The sequence below is a fragment of the Aphelocoma coerulescens genome, chromosome 8 (assembly GCF_041296385.1).
Source record: "Aphelocoma coerulescens isolate FSJ_1873_10779 chromosome 8, UR_Acoe_1.0, whole genome shotgun sequence".
NCBI classification, from domain to species: domain Eukaryota; kingdom Metazoa; phylum Chordata; class Aves; order Passeriformes; family Corvidae; genus Aphelocoma; species Aphelocoma coerulescens.
Window position 1 is genome coordinate 5,365,711 of NC_091022.1, and position 23,791 is coordinate 5,389,501.

The 23,791-nt window shown below is 43.3% G+C and overlaps 1 protein-coding gene across 1 annotated transcript in view; it reads right to left on the bottom strand.

The window, feature by feature from the left end:
* The window catches only part of RGL1 (ral guanine nucleotide dissociation stimulator like 1), a 57,684-nt gene that overhangs the window by 10,143 nt on the left and 23,750 nt on the right, over nt 1-23,791 (bottom strand). Inside the window, exons 4-9 of the mRNA XM_069023781.1 lie at nt 20,711-20,788; nt 9,910-10,094; nt 6,634-6,758; nt 5,780-5,995; nt 2,563-2,666; nt 1,404-1,488 (exon numbers count right to left, since the gene is read on the bottom strand). Coding sequence (XP_068879882.1) covers nt 1,404-1,488; nt 2,563-2,666; nt 5,780-5,995; nt 6,634-6,758; nt 9,910-10,094; nt 20,711-20,788 — 793 coding nt within the window. The remainder of the gene's footprint in view (nt 1-1,403; nt 1,489-2,562; nt 2,667-5,779; nt 5,996-6,633; nt 6,759-9,909; nt 10,095-20,710; nt 20,789-23,791) is intronic.

A 23,791-nucleotide genomic window follows, 5' to 3' on the forward strand; every position in this document is an offset into this window, starting at 1 on the left:
TATGCTGCAACACCAAGATCCAGTGACTGTGGCTTATTGACTCATCCAAAACCACGCAGGAAATTAAAGGAGTAGGTTTCCATCCCCACAACTCCAGCTTTTCTATGAATGGATGAGATATTTCAGCATAGTTCTTTAAGCCTTTATTTCCCTGGATGCACAGGGGATGTTGGAGTTACATGTTTCTTCCAGTGGTTGCATAGATGTGTCACAAATCATTATTAATGTCTGTTCAGGAGGAGAGAACACTACTCCCTCTCTGTGCCACCCCATCTGTTTCTGATGGCATTTTGTTTGCTCCACACTTTGATTTGCAGGATGGACAGGCAAGGTCAAACATGGCTTCCCTACAGGGCTATTTATAGTGAAGGAAAACAAAGTCTTTGAGCACTCAGTGGATATTAATCCTCCAAATGGTCCAAGATGAAAAGTAGGGGAGAGGTTCTAGCTATTCTGTGGAATTTTTCTCCTCTCACTGCTTCCGAAATGTTTTTCAAATCTACTTAGGGCAGCTGGAGGGTGATTTACTTGGAGCCAGAGGTCTGGGCTCAGTCTGTGTTGTTTTGTCTTTTAATACTTAAATAGGCTGTTCTGAACACACATTTTCCCTCTATGCTTATTATGGTCTCACCTGCTTTAAAATTTACCTACAGATGTTGATAAATGGATGATAAACAAAACAGACTGACAGATGTGAATGTGTTCACCCACCATTCCTGAGCAAAACACAGTGTTTCAGATCCCAAGGCAAGGGGCTGAAGGACAAATGCCAGGCTGGACAAAACTACCAAAGAATGAACTGGTTAGCAAGTTTATAGGAACTTTTTTATGTAAATGGAAAAAACTTTCCACAAACATTCCTTAGTTTTTGCAGAACATAACCTTTCCCTGCTATTCTTCCTCACCCCTTTCAGGCTCCTGAGCTTACTGGGGTTCACCCAGGCGAGTGCACAAGTCAAACTGCTCCAGACAGAGCCCTCTTTGTTGTCCATCTGGCCACACACAGAGTAGGAAGCCTGTTCCTTTGGAATTCCCAGCCCTGCTTCCTAGTTCTAAGAAAGGTACAGCATAGTGGGATAAACATCTTGGATTGATTCCTCAACTGAAGCTGTGGCATGGTGCCAGTGACCTCATGGGTTGAGGGGCTGCAGGACCTGCTGTCCACCCAGATCACGCTGCCAAAGCCTGCTGGTTGTGGCTATCCACATTCTACAGGCTAAAGCTACTGATTCTTCCAGGAACAAGGAAATCAGCTCTCAGCCCAGCAAAAGGTTTTACAGCCTGCTCTTCCCCAAAGCACCAAGGTCCTTGAGGAGGAGATGAGCTTTGGCAGCTGGTTTCAAAAAGGGTTAAACCTCAGATTTCATTGAGATCACAAGATTTGAACTCACACTGGTTCTCACCTTCATCAGCAGCTCCCTACTTGTCAGATAATTGTCATGGTCTGAGAAGATCTCAGATAGCTCTTCATACATCAGCAGGATATCCCTGCACAGGAAAAGATTAAATAATTTACATAATTAGCAAGCACTCTAAATCCAATCAAGTTTCTGGGTTTTTTTCATCAATCGTTAACAGTTTGACTTATAAAAGATAACAGCACCAAAATGCAGCCAGTGAGATGCTGCACATCTCTTGGGAGCCTTGGTGGGATATTCTGGTGCTCCCCGGGCCTTATTTGACAGCAAAGAAACACCATCAGCAGCCCCTGGGCAGGGCTTTGAACTGTCTGCATGGTGTGAGAATGGGTCAGGGCATACAAGGGAACAGAAAAACAGCTGAGAGGGAACCAAAGTATTTGATTTTTGCCCTGTTCCATGCATTCTGGAAAGCTGGAAGCATTTAAGTGTAGGAGTAGTTTTTTGCCCAACACTATAAACACAAGATTAGCAGTATTTTGATCAGAAACATGGGACAGCAGAAGGGAAATTCCACCTCCACCTGTGGAGAGGAAATACAGAGGGATACTGCCTAGCAGAGTAGTATTTTAATTTGTTTATCGAAAGCAAAGAAATCTGGTTGATTTTTGCCAAAACTGAATGAGCAGAACACCGTATTTTCTAGACAGCAACTTCTGGCATCTGTGGGGCAGGCAGTAAATATTGTTAACACAATAAATTGTTCCCCTGGAAGAAATATTACCTTCAAAACTGGATTTTGTAGTTTGAGAATATATTTTATGTAAATATCAGCACTGGGAGAGGACTAGGGAGGATTTGTAACAAGCTGGAACTCCTCAAACTTCATGGGAGAGAAGACAATAGGCAAAGATCATGGTGACGTGGGAGCGGTGAGGTGGGTGAGAAGCCAGTGCCATAGTTTTTCGAGAGAGGTTGTGGAAGACCCAGTATGCAAAAAAGGACAGAATCCAGTGTCCCCAAGGGCAGATTGTCCCCGCAATAGGGAAGACGAGTTCACAGGAGGGGTCTGAGCCTCCCCGGAATAGGAGGTTCTTCTGACAGAACCCATGTCAGTGAAGGAACAGAACAGGAAGAGTGAGGAGAAGATGAAAAGAAGGAGCGTGGAGCCCTGTGGCCCTTGGGAACTGAGGGAGAGGCTTACTTTGAAACACACATCCAGGTGGTCTTCAGCCGATAGATGGAGTTGGACTGCAGAGCTGAAATGATAGCCCTCAAGGAGGAAAAGTTCTTCAGGATCCTACATTCCTGTGAAAGGAGCGGTTGGAAACACAGGAGCATTAAATGTCAGCATTACACAGACCTTAGTGCTCCTCTGTCTGAGCCCTGTCATGCCTGCTACACATTCTCACTGCTGAGCAGCAGCTGTGCAAACTGTGAGCATCAAAAGTATCACTCCCCACTCCAGCCACCAAACACTTCACAAGCTTTGGCATTTAGATCTTGTTTTCCTCACTTTCATATATTTGTGGTATCACAGCTTCCAGTTCTCCCAGTAAAAATAAAAGCGGAACTGAGTCCATGAAGCCATGGTGAAAGGCACAAAGGTTATACTTCTTAAAAAGCTCTTTATAGTTACCAATCCCTTTTACCCCTTGGGGAGAAAACCAGGCTTTGCCTCTTTATGTGTGGTATTTGAAATATAACCCTTCAATCATCTCAGTGTCAATTAAAAATAAAGACATGCAAAGGAATAACCTGTTATTCAAGTATGTGCACACTGTTAAAGAGAAAAAGCTTCCCAGCTTTTCCAGAGTTGGAATCAAATCTGAACAGAGAGACTGCTTCATAGACGTTTCTTATGCAGCTACTCTGGCAAAAGCTTGGGTCGAAAAGGATAACCAAAACCTCAAAAAAGTAGCACAGACTCCTCATAAAGCAGAGGGAAACAAGAAGGAAAGTCTGGTCTGTAACTCCTGGAATCTGTTGGTGGCTCAAGAACAAGAGCTTGGACACCACAGACTTCAGCACAGGTGTCTGTACATGCAAATCCAGCGGACAAAACACCTGCCAATTTGACTGCTGCATGGAGATGAGAATGTATTCAAACTCCAATTCTGCTTATCAACATTTTTATGAATCTGATTCTTACCCTAGTAATGCTTGTTATGTAAAGGATCCTTACAGTGAAAACAGACATGATTTATTTCCTTTGTAGGACTGAACAAATGTACAGCAACCTCAAGCATAAGCAAAACTCAGACCTTAATATATCAGCAGCTCTGTTCACAAGTTGCATTAAAAGCGACTGAACAGCTAAGGAGAGTACAGGCTCCTCCAGTTATTGACCTACAAAAAATTCTCTGTGCTAATTAGGAGGCTACGTTTAACAAAGTATGGCTTAAGCAGAGAGCCTGGGCTGACAGCACCTGAAGCAAGTGGACACTTGGGTCAGTTAAAGACCAACTTCAAGAACATGTGGCAGGACTCACCAGACCAGAAAGCTATTTTTGCGTGGTTTGGGGCCAAACAAACCCACATAACAGCTCTTCTCCCGAGAAGAATGAGACCTTTCTTTTTGTTCAACCTGAAATTCAGGTTGGGGAGAACACAAATTTAGAGGCACAAATTATCAGCTTTTTTTCTTTCTTCCCAGTACAACAGGAGTTTGGACTGGAAGATCCAATTGGAACCATCTTGACTTAATTGCATGCTGTATAACTTAGAGCACAGTAAGAATTTAATATTGGATTTAGTGTTCTCAGTGATTCAACCGACTGGAGACTAAACTTGAGCAAGCTTTCATTTGCATGTAAGAAGAATTTCTAAGACTGGTTTGAATAATTTTGTTTCATGCTGTGTCCTTTACAGAGGGAAAACCAGAAAGAATCCTGTGCAAAACAGCTTTGATATAAAAAATGTTAAGCGAAACGTAATGATTTCATTTTTACTTTTTATTTGTAAAGAAAATATTGTTTGAGTGAAATTGGTGGCTCCTGCTCAGGAACCTTAGATCTAGGTGGAGCAGAGAGGCCTGGCAGTTACAGAAAGTATTCAGTTTATCTTTTGAACCAAGAAAAAGGATCCAAAAGTCACAAAGGGATAACAAACATGGAACTCTGTGCTGCTAAGTTTAGTTGTCAGTGAATAACTGTACTTTAATGAGTGGATTATTTTCTAGTTCAGGCACCTAACTATTCAAAACACTCATTTGCATGCACAAAGCAAGCAGCTGCCTTCAGAAGTGGGCAGCTAAGTATATGTGTACCCAGCTCCTGTGCATGTGCCATTATTCTGCAGAGTGTGTGCATACATTTTTCATGTGTTTCATGCTACAACTGGAGCATTTAATTATGGGCATGAATTAAGTAAAGGGAGAATCACCGAATCAACAGGGATGTAGAAAAAAGTTCTCCACCCAGAGAGTGAGTGGGATGAGGGCAGTGCCTGTCCTGGCTTCCCCAGGCCTCCCTCCTGCCTTGGGATGATGACAAAGTTCTTTACAGCCTGCCCCAGGAAGAAGGCCCTTTTAGCTGGTGCCCTCTGCAACTCAGATCTGCATGTAGAAATTGGAAGGCAAACTTCCTAATCCCTTCACACCGGCAATGAAGCATCCATCAGATGATGATAAAAACAAGCAGACATAAGTGCCACAGGAGAGGTCCAAGACCTTCCCCATACCAGCTTCTTGAACCATGCAGTTGCCACAGCTCAGGTGCCAGGACTGAATGCTGCCTCTGGAAGCACAGAAGCACTGCCAAGGTTGGAAAGCCTCTGGCTTCAGCTTTTTCTGACTGTTCTGTATAGCTCAAAAAGAATCCATGTGATTCTTAGAAGTCAACACAAATCCACATGGAAGTGCTTGAAATGGTCTCTTCCAGAGAGGTCTCATTTACTGCCAGCTGCCCAGTGCTCTGAGGGGAATTAGGAAGCTTACAGTAAAATATTAAAACCTAGGAAATTAGCAAACTAGAGTTATGTAAAGCAGGCATGTAAAAACCACCTTCATGCAAAGATTAAGAAACATGGAACCTGCTACAAGATCCTCTTGGAAGCTCTGCTGAGGCACATGGAGGACAGGGAGGTGATTCCACATGCTGAGGAAGTCCTGCCTGCCCAGCCCAGTGGCCTCCCTCGATGGAGTTACTCCATCAGTGGACAAGGGAAGAGCTACTGATATCAGCTATCTGGACTTCTCTAAAGCTTTGGCATGGCCAAGTATCAACCCCATTTCCATGGTGGGGAAAAACTGAGGAGAGGAAGGGCAATATTCATTTGGTATCACAAAAAAATCAGTTAAAAATAGAAAGAATTAGAGCTAAGATGGCTTGGGACCAATGTGTACAACCCCTTTCTCCTCTCCCAACTCCTTCACTCCAAGGCACCCACCCAAAAAACATTAAACAGAATAAATGTTTTACATGTGCAATATGAATCCACTTCTCAATGATCTTGGCTCTCTGCTGGATTTTGAGCTCCCTGGTCCCCAGGATAGTGCTGATGACACATTTGGTGACTGCATTGAACTGAGTGATGGTGGCTCTGACAGTTGGAGCCAGGTTCTTGTTTTCCTTCTTATCCCTTTGAGACCAGATGGATCCCAAACAGTGGTAGGGCACAACTCTTCTGAAGAGCATCTAGAGGGAAACAGAGGTAGGGTAAGCCAGCAAGTTTCTCCTAAATTTCTTTTATCCACATGAAGAAATACAGGTTTCAAGGACAAATTTTATCTAAATCTAATATGGTACTTAAAGGTAAGTATTGGTTCTCTCTTAGTTTAAAATATACTTTGGCACACTCTTTATAGGCTTGATACCCTAAAAGAGCTGTCAGCTAAACAATACTGGGAAAATAAGGGACACCTTTATATCAGCTGCATAACTGAGATAAATTTTTTTTCATATAATGGTATTTGGAAGGAGATTGATACAGACAAAGGAAAATCAGAGCATTACAGTCCAGAGTACCTAGACATCTTTAAGCCAGGTAGCAATATAGTCAAAACATGCTATTTCTCAGTGCCAAGTAATAACTTCTGCAAAAGAGGCTACACATTAAAAAAAAAACAAACAACAAAACAAAAAAAACCTTCAGAATGACAGGAGGAGAAGCCCAATGACTGAAGCAGCTGGGATAACCAGGGATAACCACAGAGTTGTGTTCTGTCTCCCAGCAGCAGTCCCGCTCTGGAACCCTGCACTTATAGCAATATAACTGAAAAAACCCCCATATATTATTTTGTTTAAAGTTATATTATATGCAATACTCTACATACAACATCCATGTATGTTAGCTGTTCGGCCACAACGTGGTCTTGAAAAGAGGAAAATTCTTCTGGATTGCTGATCTCCAGTTCCTCTCCATCAACCAGGTCACTGGAAGAAGTACTACAAAACCCATCTGGCCAGAATGGAAAACAACACTCAGTAAATTTATACAGCAAACAATGAATCAAAGCAGGTGCTTGTTTATTTTGCAACATCACTGTATTACAGCAGAACGCCCCAAAGGCCCTGGCTGATGTAATGGCCCCACTGTGCCATTTGAGTGAGAAAAATGACCAGAAGATTAAATTGGCAAAGCAAAGGTGGAATAAAAAGAAATAGAGAGAACAAATCTTAGCAGAGAAGTGGCTTGACCCATTTGCTAACTATTCTTCTGAAAGAAAAAACATCACCACCACCCCCAAAAAAATTCCTTACTGACATTGCACAATTTTTTAAATCTACTTTTCAATATTTATAATCTGAAAAAAAATTATCAAACTACAAAGGCATGAGGCTGCAGTTATACCCCCAAAATACTGCATTAGGAATGCTCTTCTATCCAGAAATAAAAGGAGATACCAGATTTATTGGCACCCTTTGTGGCTACATGGGCTATATTGAAGAGAGTTTATTCCAGCAGCCTTCACCTTTCCTCTCAGGGAATTTTTCCCAGGAAATGGAATACAGTGAGCACCTACAGTATTCTGCTGAATGGTTCTTTCAAATCTGCACTGGGCAGCAGAGACAAGGTAGGAGAGCAGAACTTTCCTCACTGAGGGACCTGAGCCATTGCAGAAGGGAAAGGGTTCCACAGCTGCTGCCATGTCACCTTTTGGCTCCCAGAAGCTGGGAACAAAAATTCAAACACCAAGAAATATACACTTGTTTCCCATGGTAGAGAAGGAAGTCAAACAGAAGCTCCCTGAAAATAAATCCTAATCCCTTTTTACTGTAAGGCAACAGTAACTCCATAAGAGGGAGAAAAAAATAGGGACTTGTCAAAGACTAACAACCAAAGTACTAAGTTTACTACTGGTGAGATTTCATTTACAAAAACAAAGAATGTTATGCAAGACTTCATATCCAGTTAAAGTAGAGCATTAAAGCAAAAACGTGATAGCAGAGACGTTAAAGCAGATAACGTGATAGAGAATCATTGTTTTTCAAAGTACTTCATTGTTCCTTCCTCCAGTAATTAACAAAACATAATCACCAATGTAAATTCCTACAGTTCTGATGTAACAAGTTATGTCTACAGGCTGATTTCCATCTGTACATTTGAATTGCACAATTTATTAGCAGAGCTCAGTGTGGTAAATGGAGACCTCTGTTCCAGCACTACTTTTCCGTGGCCATTTTGTAAAAATTTTCATAATTAAATGGACTTGGACTGAACTGCTACAAGAATCTCACTCCTTTTGGCTTTGTAAAAACTCCTTTTCCTTTCGGCTCTCGAAATTCAACTGAAAATCCTCACCACTGAGCTGCAGCGCTACACAAAACCTCACAGCATGCTTAAAATGAAGTCCTGAAGCGCAGTGTAAATTTTCATTTTCTTTTTTTGTCCCTCTTTTTCTCCCTCATAGATGTGTAACCAGTCTTTTCCCTACTCTCCAACAAGCTGGAATCCTCTTGTATTCAAGTATCTCATCATCTTAGGACCCTTCTGGTCCATTCAGCCCTCTCAAAGTCTGACTGCCTCTTGACTGCACTGAGAGCAAGCACATGTCCCTCCTGACCCTGCAACCTCTGCTTCTTCTTGGTTTGCTTGCTCAACCTGCAAGAATTGAGGCCAGAAGCAGCTTTAATCTTCCTATCTGGTACTGCAATCTAATCTACTGGCATGGCTGATGGCAGCAGGGAACAGAAGTTTGATTACCCAAATCAAGCCGTAGGATTAGAGCCCAAATTTCAAAATTCAGAACACAGCAGGAATGCTTTGGGACAGTAATTATCAACAACAATTGCAGACAATGTATCAGGAATTTTGAAAGAAAATGTATGAAGATGGAGCTCTGATAAATGTAAGGCAATCCTAAAAGTCTTTTCTGCAGACCCCACAGCTTAATTTCATTGCCCTCCTCTTATTTTACTCTAATAACTAGCCTCTATTCTTCCACAATTTGGAAAATGGTATCATTCCTATTGGCCTACCTATGACTCAAAAAAGAACGTTTCCAGCTGTCCCTTGAGGAAACAAATACAGAAGCAGGGCTGCTGGGAACTTCTGTTCACTCTGAAGAGCAGATGAACCCAAATATAGTTCTTATGAGTTTTCCTTGTCTGAGCTGGGGGAACCAAGCCAGGAAAGATCAGCACTAGGGACATCTTAGCCATCCTGTTCCCATACCTGTGCTCAATAAAGGCCTGGGCTCTGGGCATTACTCCTTTTTCTGTTCATGACTAATTTGGCATTTCACAATATTAGGCATTGACATGGTATTTCTGGAGCATCCGGCGGACATGACTTTTATGGAATGAAAGTGGGTTTTTTGGCATTTCCTTTATCATTTGTGGCATGAATTATTCCCTCTCACCCCTCTACCAAAGCTGGAAGTTGATTCCAGTTCTCATTCATACCTTACGTGAGCTCTCCCCACTTCCCAGCTCTGCCACAGGAAGCTTTCTGACCAGGATACGGGGATGTGTCAGGTTTGTGTGACTACAGTTCTCCATTGTTCCAGCAGACTGTGACCCCCAATAACATAAGATTTTCCGCTGTCCTTGGATACCAGCAGCCAGCCACTCCAATAGGAAAAAACACCCACAGACACTTCCTTTGACAAGATGGTAACTAGGAAGAAAAGCTGCAGGATAAAGCCTGTGACTCAAGCTGTATTTTGTCTCAGCTCTGTATTCAGTTTTTTGTTTGTTTGGGTTTTCTTGGGGGGGAGGGGGGGGCGTTAAGTGAGAAGCCCAGCTAGAGAGCAGCTGTGTGTTTTAACTCAGTGATAGTGGAAGTGTGCTGACAATTAGCCACTTGGCTGCTGCAGCAGTCTCAAAGCTTTGGCTAAATATTAGAGAGGTGTTGGATTTCCCAAGCCACCCAAGGATGAACAGACATAGGCACCTCACACTGTAACACTATTTCATCCGTCACAGAACCTGCAGCCTCACACAGATGTTGGGTTTCCTTTTAAAAAACAAAAAAGGAAGACAAAAGTCACCAGTGAGCCTCACAATACTATTGATAAGCATGAGAGGTGGTGAAACATACTGCACATAAATCCCTGGGGCACCTTACAGTCTGGAAGGACAGAAAGAGAGAATGAACAGTAACTCACCAACAGCTTCTACTTCTTGGTTCTGAAACTGCTTCAAGAGGTTCTGCACCCTGCTCTCCATGTCAGAATTGGGCATATTACTCTTCAGATATTCCAGCAACTTCAGCAAACACATGTAGTCAGGGGGCTCCCTGAAATCCTCCGAGCACTGATCGAGCCAGGCCCGTAAGACTGATGCTATTTCACTACAAGCAAACAGAGAGAACACAGTGTTTGCATCCAGACGGAACTGAGTGTACCTGTATCCAACAGAACAACAAACATATTCACAGCCCACTTGAAGTATCTGTGCTGAGCTGTACTACAGGCACATTTAGCAACCACCAGACATTACACACACCATCAACAGCACAACATAATTTCTTCATTCCATCTTGGGCCACTGGGAAAAGCTCAATGTTTGCTCCATAACCACTCCCTGGGATGTTGTGGGAAAATAGCAGGGAGGAAACAAGGTATTCATGGCTCCTTCCCAGTGGAAATGCTAAATCAAATGCTTCCTCTGGGGCCTTTCATCAGCTGCAGAGCCTGGGGACCATACTGCAGCTGCATATCCCTCCATGCCATGTTCCTTCTTATCTGCAGTCTTGGTACAAAACCTGCCTGCTCATGAAACTGTGGCTTTCATGGAGGAAAAAGGAGACAATCCTGAAGCTAACCCCCACAGGCACACACAGTGAGAGGGATTGCCTCATCTGGGAGGATAAAACCCTCGCTGCAGCCTGAGGCTGCCCATGCCAGGGTCAGCCTGGGAGTGCCAAGAGAGCTGAGTCTAGGAGACACAGTGATCCTGCTAATCTTAGTGATTAAAAATGTATCAGCAGAGTCTTGATTTCATCTTCAGCCCAAACCAAGGAGGGGCTGTCAAATTACACCATGTAAAAAGGGTGTCCTGCTCATGCTGGCAGAGCAGGAAAAGGATGCTTAAGGAATTGTAGGACCACTGGATCTTGTTCAGGGAAGTTATCCTAGACTTTCTTAGACACATGCAGCTAAAAAGGACACCAGCCCATTGACAATCCTTCTACAGACTGAGGGGGATGAGGGGAAAGCAGAGCTGATGACTCAGCATGGTTTCCACCCCTGCCTGAAGCAGGGGGAAGTGATCTGTTTGTTTGCTTTTCCTGGTTTATGTAGGTTTTCATCCACACCCATCTATTAGTTTGGTACTTAGATACTGCACAATATATGCTTGTGGGAATGCCCTTAGATCCTGTATTTGCAAGGATTTATCATCATTTCAACTTGATTTTGTAAGAAAATAAGACAATTTAAGCTATGTTTTTCCAGAAATAATTTGCAATGTTGTTGACAATTTTCAACTCAGTGTAGAAAAACTAGAAAAATACTAAAAAATAAACACTTTTCTTAAAACTTTAAGCTCCTTATTTCAGAATAAAAGGCATGATAAACACCTAAACTTCCTGAGAAAAAGGCCCTGAACTTTCCAGGTCTCCAATACCACTCCTGTATCTCAAGTCTCTTCCAGCCCAAGGAACTCGCTACTGGAGCTGTGTACAAATACTGGCACATTCCTGCTCCAAGCTGGGAAACCACAGCAGTCTCTGGTTAACTCAGCTGCTCAGCAGCATCCAAAATAAACCAATAGTTAAGAAACAATATAGAGAGTTTCTCCCACTCTCTGTGTCTCATCTGAACGGTGTTGGTTTTTCCTCAAAACTCAATTAACTTTTAATACCAGACAGATTTCATTTTAGAAATCACATCCATTTAAGTCTGATGTTTCTGTCCCTTCTTGTTCTGATAATGTGGATACTTTGAATTTTCAATGAAAGTATTTGGAAACCTGTTGGTAATATTCTTTGGTTAGGCTTGCTGACAGGAGAAATGCTGGAGTTACAGTTTCAGAGCTATGAAAAGTATTTACAATCAAGAATTAACATACAAACACGTTCTGGATTTCAGGTTTCATTGCAAGCTGTGGCACAGCCAACAGTGCCACACCAGCTCCACATCCCAAGGCCAGGAAAGGCCACAACAGGTAGATGCTCCCAGGCTCTCCCACAACCCTCCCAGTTTCAGTTGTCCTCTCTAGCCCCTCACATACCCAGAATGCTGTCACAGCAGCACCAACAGTCACAAACACCACTGTCCTATGCCCACAGCATTTCCTTCTCATTCCCACCACAGGCAGGGAGCACTGTGCTTCGCTCCATGCCCAAATAGTGCATTTCCTCCTGCTCCATGCTCCTTTTTCCCCACCCACATCACAACCATCATTCCCCTGGTCGCAGCACCAAAAGCCAGGCTAGGTATTCTATTCCTACAACCATTTACCAATTCAGCCATGATTTGGAAGGAAAAGCCTCTCCATAGGGCAAGTTCTTGTACTAATATTGTTCACACACTCTCTACACTAAGCTCAGTTTCCAGAGGCTTGGTTGGTGGCCACTTTTTTAAGCTGAAGAATAAACAGAGTTTAAGACACACAGTCTCCCAGAGCAGGGTGAAGAGTTCACAGCTGTTACAGACACTGATTTTTGCCAGCAAAATCATTTCAGTCAAGAGGGGAAATAGGAAAGAGAGAAGAGGTACACTGTGCCATAATGACCTCCTGCTGCCCGTCTGTTTTACTGGAGTGCCAGGGAATAATGCAGCTTTCCAGAGCTGGAAATGGGCTGGACACTCGCCCATATCTTGCAGTACCTTTACATTTGCTGCCCTTGCAAAGAAACTCTCTGTACTCGACAGACCCAGATAGGAACAGGGGCCTTCCAAGAGCTCAGACATGAAAGAAACACCACAGACTATATTTTTCATGGGTTGATTATGAGCTATAAATTTTTCCTTTCCTGCCTATACAAAAAACCCTCACTGCTTAACACCTCTGCTGCTTGGCCACAGACTCCAGGCTTTGCTAAGCAATGCTGTCAAGTTTCATACCTATCCAGAAAGCCTTCTGATTTCCACACCAGCTTTGCTTGGAACACATCTCCAAAGGTTTCAGTCTCCAAAACCTACCCAGGTAGGTGGAGAAGTATATCCGAGCCTGTTGTTCACAAACTGGGACCAAGAACTCACACACCCCCATCTGCCCATGAGCTGCACAGAAGGTGATGGGACTGTGGCAGCTCCAAGTCCAACAGCTCTGTCAACTCAGCAGGGCACAGCGGAGGTGGGAAATGAGACCCTCCCACCACATGGGAATTCTGTGTGGCCTTGTCTCTTCTGGGAAGACAACTTTAGCAGTCCTGACAGGATCTGACAGGAATTAAAGACAGCATTTCAGAGAATCACAGAATTAACTACGTTGGAAACAACCTTTGAGATCAAGTGCAACCTATGACCTAACACCTCCTCATCAACTAAACCATGGCACTGAGTGCCACGTCCAGTCTTTTTTTAAACACCTCCAGGGACAGTTACTCCATCACCTCGCTGGACAGACTATTCCAGTGCCCAATCACTATCAGTGAAGAATTTTTTTCTCATGTCTAACCTAAACTTCCCCTGGTGCAGCTTAAGACTGTATCCTCTTGTTCTGTCAGTGGTTACCTGGGAGAAGAGACTGACCCCCACCTGGCTACAGGGAGTTGTAGAGAGTGATAAGGTCTCCCCTGAGCCTCCTTTCTTCCAGGTTCCCTCAGCCGCTCCTCACAGGACTTGTGTTCCAAGCCCTTCACCAGCCTTGTTGCCCTCCTCTGGATGCGTTCGAGCATCTCAGCATCCTTCCTAAACTGAGGGGCCCAAAACTAGACACAACACTCAAGGTATGGCCTCACCAGTGCCAAGTACAGGGGGACAATCCCTGCCCTGGCCCTGCTGGCCGCACTATTCCTGATCCAGGCCAGGTGCCATTGGCCTTCTTGACCACCTGGGCACACTGCTGGTTCATGTACAGCTGGCTGTCAACCAGTACCGCCAGGTCCCTTTCTGCCTGGCCACTGTCCAGCCACTCTGTCCCCAGCCTGTAGCACTGCAGGGGGTTGTTGAGGCCAAACTGCAGGACTCGGCACTCAGACTTGTTAAACCTCAATTTCTGACCAAAAAGGCAAAAGCAGTGTTTTCTTCTAAAGAATAAGAAGGGAATCTCAATACTTAATAAGAGGAACCTCAGCTGCAAAAAGAGGTTAAATTATTGATTTTTTATGAAATTCTGTAAGAATGTGCACAAAACTATCTGTAATCTGCCAAATGCAGACTTAAGTCCATCAAGAAAATACTCATTACAGATGGCTATTCCCTTTCCTCCAATGTCCAGGCAGTAACTCTCAGGCTTGCTCACACAGAATAAATTAAGTCATCTGTGTTTTCTCAGTTTTGCTTGTTAAATCAGGGGTAAAATGTGAGAAAACCACAAGGAAAGGTTGCTGCAAAGGTGGCTTCTCACACCCAGTTTGTTTATAAATACCGTCCTGATGACTTCCAGCAAATTATCAGCTCCTTCTGATTTGGAAATACTTGTTCAATAACATATAGGAGACTTTTGCCAGGATGCACGTGAAGCCACTAAGGGAAGAACTCTGCTAGCTGCTCTTTGTTTTAATTGAGATGCCAATCATTATTTTTCTTTCTAATTATTCTTTTCTGCTTGGTTCTGGTTGTTTTCATAACTCTCCCACTCTTCCACTGCCCTGTGTTTGACTCTGCTTCTCATGTAACCACGCTGGTTTCTGATGTTGTTTTAGCTTAATTTGCTTTACTGGCATGACTGATTGTTGCTCTCCCAAATGCATCTTAACTGCTCCCCACCATGGATTTCCCAGGCATCAGAAGCTTCCAGCCAATTTTCTTCCATTTGTCTCACATTCTTTTGGTGTCTATTGTCTTGGAGTACAATGTTTCAGGCCCAGTTTTATTTCTGCGATGCTGTAACTGTGTACATTGTTTTCCAGTGGGACTGTTTGGTTCAGAAGGAACCAAAAGACAAGGTTTTGGTCAGGAAGGTCTGAATGTACAAAAAGCCATGGGAGAATGTTTGTTTGTCACTATGAAAAACTCCAAATGCTGTGGTACTGCATTGAAGGTTTTGGTATTTGCTATTTTAATGCAGAAGAGGAGAGATGAACATGCAAGACATGCCACGTGGGCGCTGAATAGTTCCTTAATTCTCTCTATTTGAGCTATTTCCCTCAAGTGCTATGGAAAGAAACAAGGTTTCAGTTTAGTTTCAAGCTGCTTTGTCTGTGGATTTCAATTGTGCCACATTCCAAGTTTTAATAACAAATAAATTCCACACTTTGATAATAAAGCAGATGCAACTACGGGCTGACATTCAAGACAAGCGAAAAAGCCCTAAGTATTTTGAGTCATTTCTGTGGCCTGTCGTTCATCTGAGGGAAAGCACCACCAATGGACTCCAAACCAGCAAGCCAAACCCAGTAGCAGAAGGAAACCACAGCCTTGTAGTCCAAGAGGCAGCTTGAAAGGACTTTTTGCTGTTACTCATGGATTCAAAAACCATGGTAGTACTAAAGTTAGACTGGAAGGCATACAAACAAAAAATCATGGTCCAAGTCCACAGATCATTATGGGAACATTGTCTGCCTCTTGAAAAACCTTTCCTGCAGGTAATCCCAGGTTTTTACTCCTGTATTTTTGAGTAAGGTCTCCAAGGAACTAGATTCAGTTAACATTAAATTAGGCTTCCCCCAAATGCAAACATCACAGGCAAGCCTGGACTGCCAGCCTGGATAGCTTTTTGTGTGTCTGGACAGGAATGAATTGCTTCTGGGAACTGCGCTGACACAAATCTTTAAAACTGCTGGCAGCCAGCTCAGCTCTCATTGATGTGCTGCCTCAGCTCCCCAGGTGTCACAGGCTTAGAAAGACATCCCAGTGCCATGGCCTGGCTTGGGACCCTTATGCTACCCAGAGACACCTCAGGATCCTGCAGAGCCACTGACTCCCAGAAGGTACAAGAAGCTACAATATTTTAGATTGTGGAGGCTTTATGTTCCTTTCTCAGTTCCAGTCGTCAGCCTGGTCTTCAATGTCAACCTCCAGGGAAAGCAGTGTCTGCTCTTTTAGCACATCACCTCTTTAAATTCATGGAGCCTGTGCTTTGGGACCAGCTGTCTGCCAGAAGTGGACTAATTGCCCAGAAATCAAAATCCCAGAAATCAAAATTAACACTGTCCTTCACTAAAGGAGGAAAATGGCACGAGTTGTTCCACAGATCACCCTGCATAGAAAACCCAACCTTTTAACAGAGTTAACAGTTAACTGAGGAACTGGTCTGCTCCAAAGTGAGATCAGGGGATAGGTCCTATCACCAAAAGCATTGTTTCTATCTCCTAGGCAGTACACTTGGACATTTGGGGAGGACTGAAGGCCCCACACAGCATCAGTTGCTTGGCTTGCTGACCCCCTTCCCAGAATACATAAAGGTGCTGAAAGATCTTGAGGAGGTGACTATACCATTCAGGTTTTCCATGACTCTGCCTGATAAGGTGCAAAGAGCCTTCACATCAGACATGAGCAAGAGAAAGAACTACTTTTTGCTTTACTTTATTTCCTCATTTTCTTTTTGTCAGGTGACACATACCAAACAACACATTTCAACTTTACAACCTCATTTAAAAGCCAAGAACATAACTGAATTATAGTAGAAATTGTATGGACCTCTCTTTACATTTTAGTGCTATTCATCATGCTGATAATTTGTGTTTAATGTATATATGATTTTATTCTGAATTGTCACACACCTTGGCATATTACACATTTTTTTGAATGTGAACAGAAGTCCTAAGCAAAAAGCCATGCAGAGAACACAGAAGACTCCAAAGATAGCAACAACCTACAACGAGGAGGGAAGTCAGTCACCCCTCAAGACAAAAACATCCAGAATGAGACACAGCACAAGGCAATCTTGTTGATATGAAAACAGGAAGAACAAAAAAATTACTTATAGGAGGTAGAGGGTCAAATAAGCTACTCCTTTCAATTCTCTTATCAGAAAATTAAGAGACACGGAGTCATATTTCTGGAAACACAGGCTGAAGTCCATCTAACTCAGACGTTTAGCCGGAATATATGACCTTTTCTGGAGTTTATTCTTCTGTTACTTGTGATCATGAACTTTCTGACGGACTGAAAGTAGTGAGAAGTGTGGAAAGCAAGCTACTGAACATGAAAAGCTAAGGTGGGTCCTGACAGGGAAAGAAAAAGGCAGGTTGTTTGAAGCTTACAAATTTTTTGATGGTTTTGATGAGTTTACTCACAACTCTAAGATCTAAGGTATTTTGAGAACTACAGTACCTTTGTTTAAACCACATATTAGATGTAATTAAGTCAGATCCCTGTTGAAAAATACAATTTTTTTGACCACCTGTCTTGGTTTGAAAGACAGGTGTCTGCTAAGGAAGGCAGAAGCCTCCCTTGGAATGGCAGATGCAACCCCCCTTCCCTCCGAGTTATTATAATTTTGAAATCAAGGGGGCTTTTAGGCAAAGATGTGGGAAATAGGAATAACAGTTCTTTACTATTATATATCTATATGTGTATAACCAGTCAAACAAACAACAGTAACTATGGCAGTAACAGCAAACAATCACAAACCCAGTCCCAGCCTTCTCGGCTGTCAGGCCCTTTCCCCTCGGGTGCAGTTCCGCTCGCAGCCGGCAGGGGCGCTGGCGGCTCCCGGTGAGCAGGGCAGGTGCGATGGTTCCCCCGCGGCTGCAGGGGGCGCTCCGGAGCGAGCTCGGGGAGCACGCGGCACCGGTGGCCTGGGATCCCGGGAAGGGATGGAACAAGGGCTTCACAAACCCCTGGGCAGCTGGCCCCGGTGACGGCCGGGCCCTCGGGAACAGCAGGCTGGAGCGGCAGGGAGGAGCACAAATCCCGGACAGACGGGATGTATCCAAACAGAGAACCCCCCCAGAGGTCTGGGCAGGCAGGGCGAGCACGGCTACAGTGTAGCAAAGCCTCAAAGCAGCGGCGGGGCAGGGCGGCCACAGCCCGGCCTCCAGCGGGGCAAGGAAGGTGGGCCGGGGATCCTGGCATCTTTCTCCGCAGAAAGAAAAAACAGCCGAAAGAACCAGCAGCTTCTCTCTCTCTGAACACCGATACCGACTGCCCACACACTCAGGTGAAACAAAAAGAGCAGCCAGGTCCTTTGTTTTTCTTAAGTACTTGGCCATTTGCTCCCCTAGCAACATGTATAGGGGGAAAATTCCTTTAGCAGAAAAAAAACCCCCTAGGACTAAACTAAAACCCCAACACCACCTCAGCAGCCCAAAATATGATAGGAATGATGTTCAAGTGAAGAGGAGAAAATCCCCTTGGCGGAAGGGGTCCCAGGAAGGCATGTTTTTAAACACAGCTCAAGGGATCTTGGGTCAGTAACAACTACACATCATAGCAGCAGTCCAGAATCACTGCAAGATCTGGGAACAGAAGGGCAGGTTTAAAGCTCCCACAAGCCCCTCTAACAAGGCTTCACCACAAATGTGCTCAAGCCCTTGTTTCAGATCTGCAGGTTCTGAGTTACATAAACACTGTGTGGAATATTCACATAATTTTGCCAAAAATTTAGATAGTTTACATCAGACATTCTCCTCAAAATACATCACAGCTCTATACTACAAGTGCAAAATGGACAGAGAATTTCGACATAGAAAGCAGTAACCTGTGGGCTTACAGTGCACCACACAGGACAATGTTCCTTCCACACATATCCTCAGTTTTTGCTACCCCTCCCTCTTTCAGGCTCTGTGAGGTACTTAAGGAGTCATAAACTCTCCTTCTGCAGTTGTTCTTAACTTTTTTGTGTGTCAAACCAGTGGAAATGCTTTAAATTGCATCCCCAACTCTAATGGCCCAACTGGCTTTTTAAAGCCTCTGAGCTGTCACAACAGGAGTCTGATGAATGCAGAAGGTCTCTGGCCACAGACCACAGGCTTCCCCATGAGATATTTTTTCCTTTGAGAAATACAGAGTTAATTGCAAGAAATAACAAGGCTCTACTGCTTCTTCCTCCTATTTCTGCAAGTCATATAAAACCAAGAGCACAACTATATTATGTTTCTGTTCTATGAGAAAAGAGGGCAAATGCAATTATATTGGAATTATCCCAGACAAGAAAACACCTGAACTACCAGAAGTACATGTTTCACAACAGGACTACAAAGCCAAACACTTTCCAGATACCATTAATCATTTCTAAGAGACAAGTAGCCAGAGCAACTGAGAGCAATGGAAATTTTTAACGAAGGAAAGTGAATTCATATTTATATGGGATCTGTTAAAACATGTATACCTGACGAATAACTTTGATGACAACTTCATTGTTGAGCTTTTTATAGACATGGATTTGAGTAAAGATATCAAATTTACACATAAAAGGTAACTTATGAAGGCCAAAGGATTAAAATCAGCTGTTCTGAACTACATTAATGAAAAATCTGTCAGAAAACTCATCCAAAGTTGAGCTAGCACAGGAATAGGACCACAGGCTCCATCCATTTGTCCATCCCTGGCTGTGCAAAGGTGTTATGTGCCAAGAGGGAAGAAAGCATTGATGCAGCAGGAAGCAACTGACAAGGCTGGTAAACTGTATTTATGTCAGTAGGAAAATAATTCCACTAAAAACAAACAAACCGACCAACCAACCAACACACTCTCCTACTAAATGTTACTTTATTCGCTTGCACACTCACCTGCAGGTATAACTAAAAATTGATGCATTTCACCCAAAGCCCAAGTGACACAAGTAACATCAAGATTACTTTTCCCCCTTTTCTCTTCATCTCATCATCAAAGTCCTCTGGGTCCATGAAAAGGCCGTTGGGGGATCAATCCCACCATGGTTTATACTGGTGAAATTAATTCCTCACCCCCAGCATAAATCCTTCAGCTATTCTGCAGGAAGGGTACAGCTTTAGCTCATGTTTTATGACTGAGATAGGGGGAGGTCAAATGGTTTGCCCAAAGTTGGAAGAGACCCTAGAGCTCAGTCTGCATGGAAGTGTGGGAACCACTAGCTGCTTGTTGTTGCTTCTATCCATGACAGAATGCTGCCTCCTTGGTGCCTGTGACCAAATTTTAACTACCAGCTGTTCTTTGAGGAGTTCTCATAGCAAAATGAGAGCAAAATATTTTACCAGCCAGGAAAGACTGAGAGTTGAGCTCCTATGTCAAGTCCCAGGGGGCAAGAGGAACAGAAAACCAGTAATGCTGACAAGAATCAAGCATCTTCATTCTGTAATCAAATATAACCACGCATGCCATAGTGAATGCAAACTACAGATGTCAAAGTACAAATGCTGATGACCTAAGGCACATTGTACACCCAATGTCTAAAGATAAAACCCCAGGAGGATAGCCAAACCACCTTTTTCTCATTTAAACTGCAGTTCAAAACAGCTTTGCTATTTCTTTTGCAAATGAGGATGACCTCAGAATTTAAATTTCAGTCTAAAAGCAGCACTGTAAATCACAGGGCACTAATGGAAAAGATCCATGCACACACACATTGCCTGAGTCACCCTCAGCTTTGCTCTGCAGGCACTGCTGTAAGGACAATAAAATCAGTCCTAACCACTTACTGCCACAGATAAGGCAGAGGAAACAAACACGCCTTGCTTGCTTAATCAACAAAATGTTGGCCTAGATGTGTTCATCTCATGTTTAATTCCAAAACAATTTCCCTGCAAAAGATGTCTGTATTGTATTATTGGATATGTTACAAGACAATCGGTATTTGGCCTTTGCACGAGCTTGTTTAAGCATGCTAACAGTGCTGTGAATTTTCAATAGAAACAACAGCTCTGCTGCCCACATCCTCCTACAAGACCAAATCCTGCTTGGGGCTTGCTCCACAGTGCAAATCCATACTTACACCCTGAGTACCATCTCAGATTCTAAGGAATTCAGGTTTGCCACTTCTCCATCGCTTGAGGTCTCCAGGTTTCCAAACCTGAAAAAGGAGATGGATGTTTAGAAGAAACTCTAGTGAATAAAAGCAAAATCCCAAATAGCATCATTCATATACCATAAACAACTACAAAGTGCTTCCAGCTCAAACTACAAGGAATCCTAACATGTGGGCAGAATTAAGGAGCTTGAAGATTATTTCATTTAGGAGGGAAAAAATCCTAAAGAAACAGCCAGTATCTTCCAACCTAATTTGTTAATTTATATGAAGCAGCCTGCACACAGGCGGAATCAACCAAAACAGTGTCTTTGCTCACAGCTCCAAAACCCTTCTGCTTGTTTTCACTCCATCCTTTCCCAGGGCAACATTCCAGTGCACAGCAAGACTGTAACACAACCACCTTCTCCAGTACGGCTTCCCGTGTCTCTAGCGCCTGCCACTCGTAACAGCTCCAAGTGTTGCTTCAATGTTTCCCAGGTGGCAAGTGCTCGCTTTGCGCCCAAACTTCTTATATGAGTGGGAAAAGCCCACGATGCTGTAAAAACACCACTGGGAAAGAGGGAACCATAGGCAAACTCCAACAGTGCCAAAGGGAAAATCTCTTACCTACAAGGCACAACCCTGTGCCTTGCAGGCACAATCATGCACTTCATTTTCAGTGGGAGTGCCCATTGTTTCAGATACACAGCTTCATAATTATCCATTAAGAATTCCATGGCTCCTTAAAGGCAGGTTTAATGAAGGTGGACGATTACTCACTGTCCAGAATAAGACAAGCTGATTTTATCCATTTAGGTTTATACACGTGCAATTAATCTGAAGAGTTAAAACAAGTGCATCCTTAAGTGCTTGTGCTACAACAACCTGGTAACATCAGACAGAGAGAACACAATGAGCCGCTTCTGCCCCAAAGGTTTGTGTCAGAACTGTCACAAACTCATCCAAAAAGGTTTCAATGGATGGAAGTGGTGATAGTTTTATGCTCCTCTCAAGCATTGGTCTAAGGCTTCGTATATAAGAATCAGAGATATACTGTTAAAGGGAGAGGATTTCACTCTCCACTGCCATCTACTCTGTAAGATGCCTAAAACACATCTTAGCCAGTAGACAAAAGGCACTTTCCCCCTGCTGGGGGAATTTTTTAAAATAAAAATTAAATTTTTATATTCAGGTTTTAAAACTCGCCATTAATTCTTTGAGAAAAATTTATTGAGTCCCAATGTCATTGTCCTACTATTGCATGAAATATTAAATATGTCTTTGCAGAACATTAGGCACTTGTGTTTAAATCCCACTAGAGACACAAGCTGAGTTTTACAGGAGAAATCTGTAAGACAGCAATAAAGAGTAGACAGTTTTCCGTGCAAAGCTGGAGAAGGATATAAAGCTTCCTTATGTTGCCAGATGCAAATCTCTGCCTCTCATCTCTCCATGAACAACAGGTCATTAAATACGGGTTAGGAGGAGTTAATGACACAACTGATATAAAGAACAGCCTTTCTGCAGGCTTCCAGCACTCTGTTCTCATCAGCTCCCGAACAAAGGGCCTTTCACTGCCCAGCCTGTAGGAATGCTTTGCATACAAAAAGAGACACAAGCAACAAAAGGATCCTGTAGCCCACAGAACTTTTCAGCTTGGCGTTTGGGAAGTTACAGATTGCACTCAAAGGGACTGACTAAGCAAATGAGAGCAGAATGTAATGGTTAATACTGAATGTTTAAATACTGGAAAACAGACTGGAGAATGCACCCCTGCATCTCTGTTAAGAAGAGGGAGGAAAATACTCTGAATAACTCAGAAATAATAAAGAAAGGTGATCTCTGCAACAGCCCCAAACAAAGCCCTAAATAAGCTTGTAAGCATCAAAACAAGCAATTTGGAAGCCCAGATCCTCAGGAAAAATAAGGTGGCTTGAATCCTACACACATGGAGTCATGGAAGTGAAATCACTTCTTGAGTTGAGTAGACAAGCTACCTGATATAAAGGAAGAAGAGAAGAAATAATAGATGCTACAGGAACAGCAGTGAGTCAAACACCACAAAGCTGCTGTCCCAAAACGTGTGGCTCTGCTACTGCAGGACCCATTCCTTCGATGCTCCCCCTCCGCCTCCCCTGTCCTCTCCATTCACCCTTCAGCAAAAGGAACGAGTGGGAAACATGAAACTAACTTGTTCTTTGCTGTCATTACCCAGCTCCAGCTCTCCCACAAAGAGTCTCAATTCCCTCCTCTGTAAACTGCTCCAGACAGGGACTGGTTGCTACTTTATCTGTGCCTGCGCCAAGCACAGCACAGCTCCACTTCTGAGGAACATGGTTATCAGGGCAAAATACAAAATGGAGGAGAGGAATTTGGCCTCCTTCTATCCTCATCTGGATAGCTAACCAACTCTGGCTTCCATCACACTTTGGAATATCCCCCTGGGAATACCAAAGGCACCACACTGTATCCCCACACCCAGGGGCAGGAGGAGCCACTCTTCTTCCCTCCAGGAACTTCCATGGAGGTCTTCCACATCAAAATGCCAACAGATCTTTTTCTTTTAGCTCTCCCTGCCCACTTGTTCCAAACAACTAGAAAATATCAGAATGTACAGTGTTAAAAGCAGATTTCCAAAGCTGTCTGCTGCACTTAGATGCTGAACTCCCATGAATGCTAAAGGGATGTGGATGTTCAATTACTCCTGAATAACTTTGGAAACACAAGTCATCCCATTCACTTCTCAACGTCCCAGCCTATGTTCAAGATTTTATCTAGTGACTTCTAATCTATCTTAAAAAAAAACCTCAATAGGCTGAATCTGGGTAAAAAAATTAATAGGGCTCCAGTCTCAAATTTAATCAAAAGCAAAAGGGTAATGTGAAATCCTGGAGGGAAGAAAATAAAAAAATGCAACAACCAGATTTCTGAAACTGTTTCTAAAACCAAAGTTTCTCTTAAGTACAGCATCAGCTTTTTTATTTGCTTCCCTGACTCAGGGAAGAGCACCTCACCTGCTTTTGGACACCGTAAATGCTTCCTGCCCCAAATTCAGTCAGTACTGCA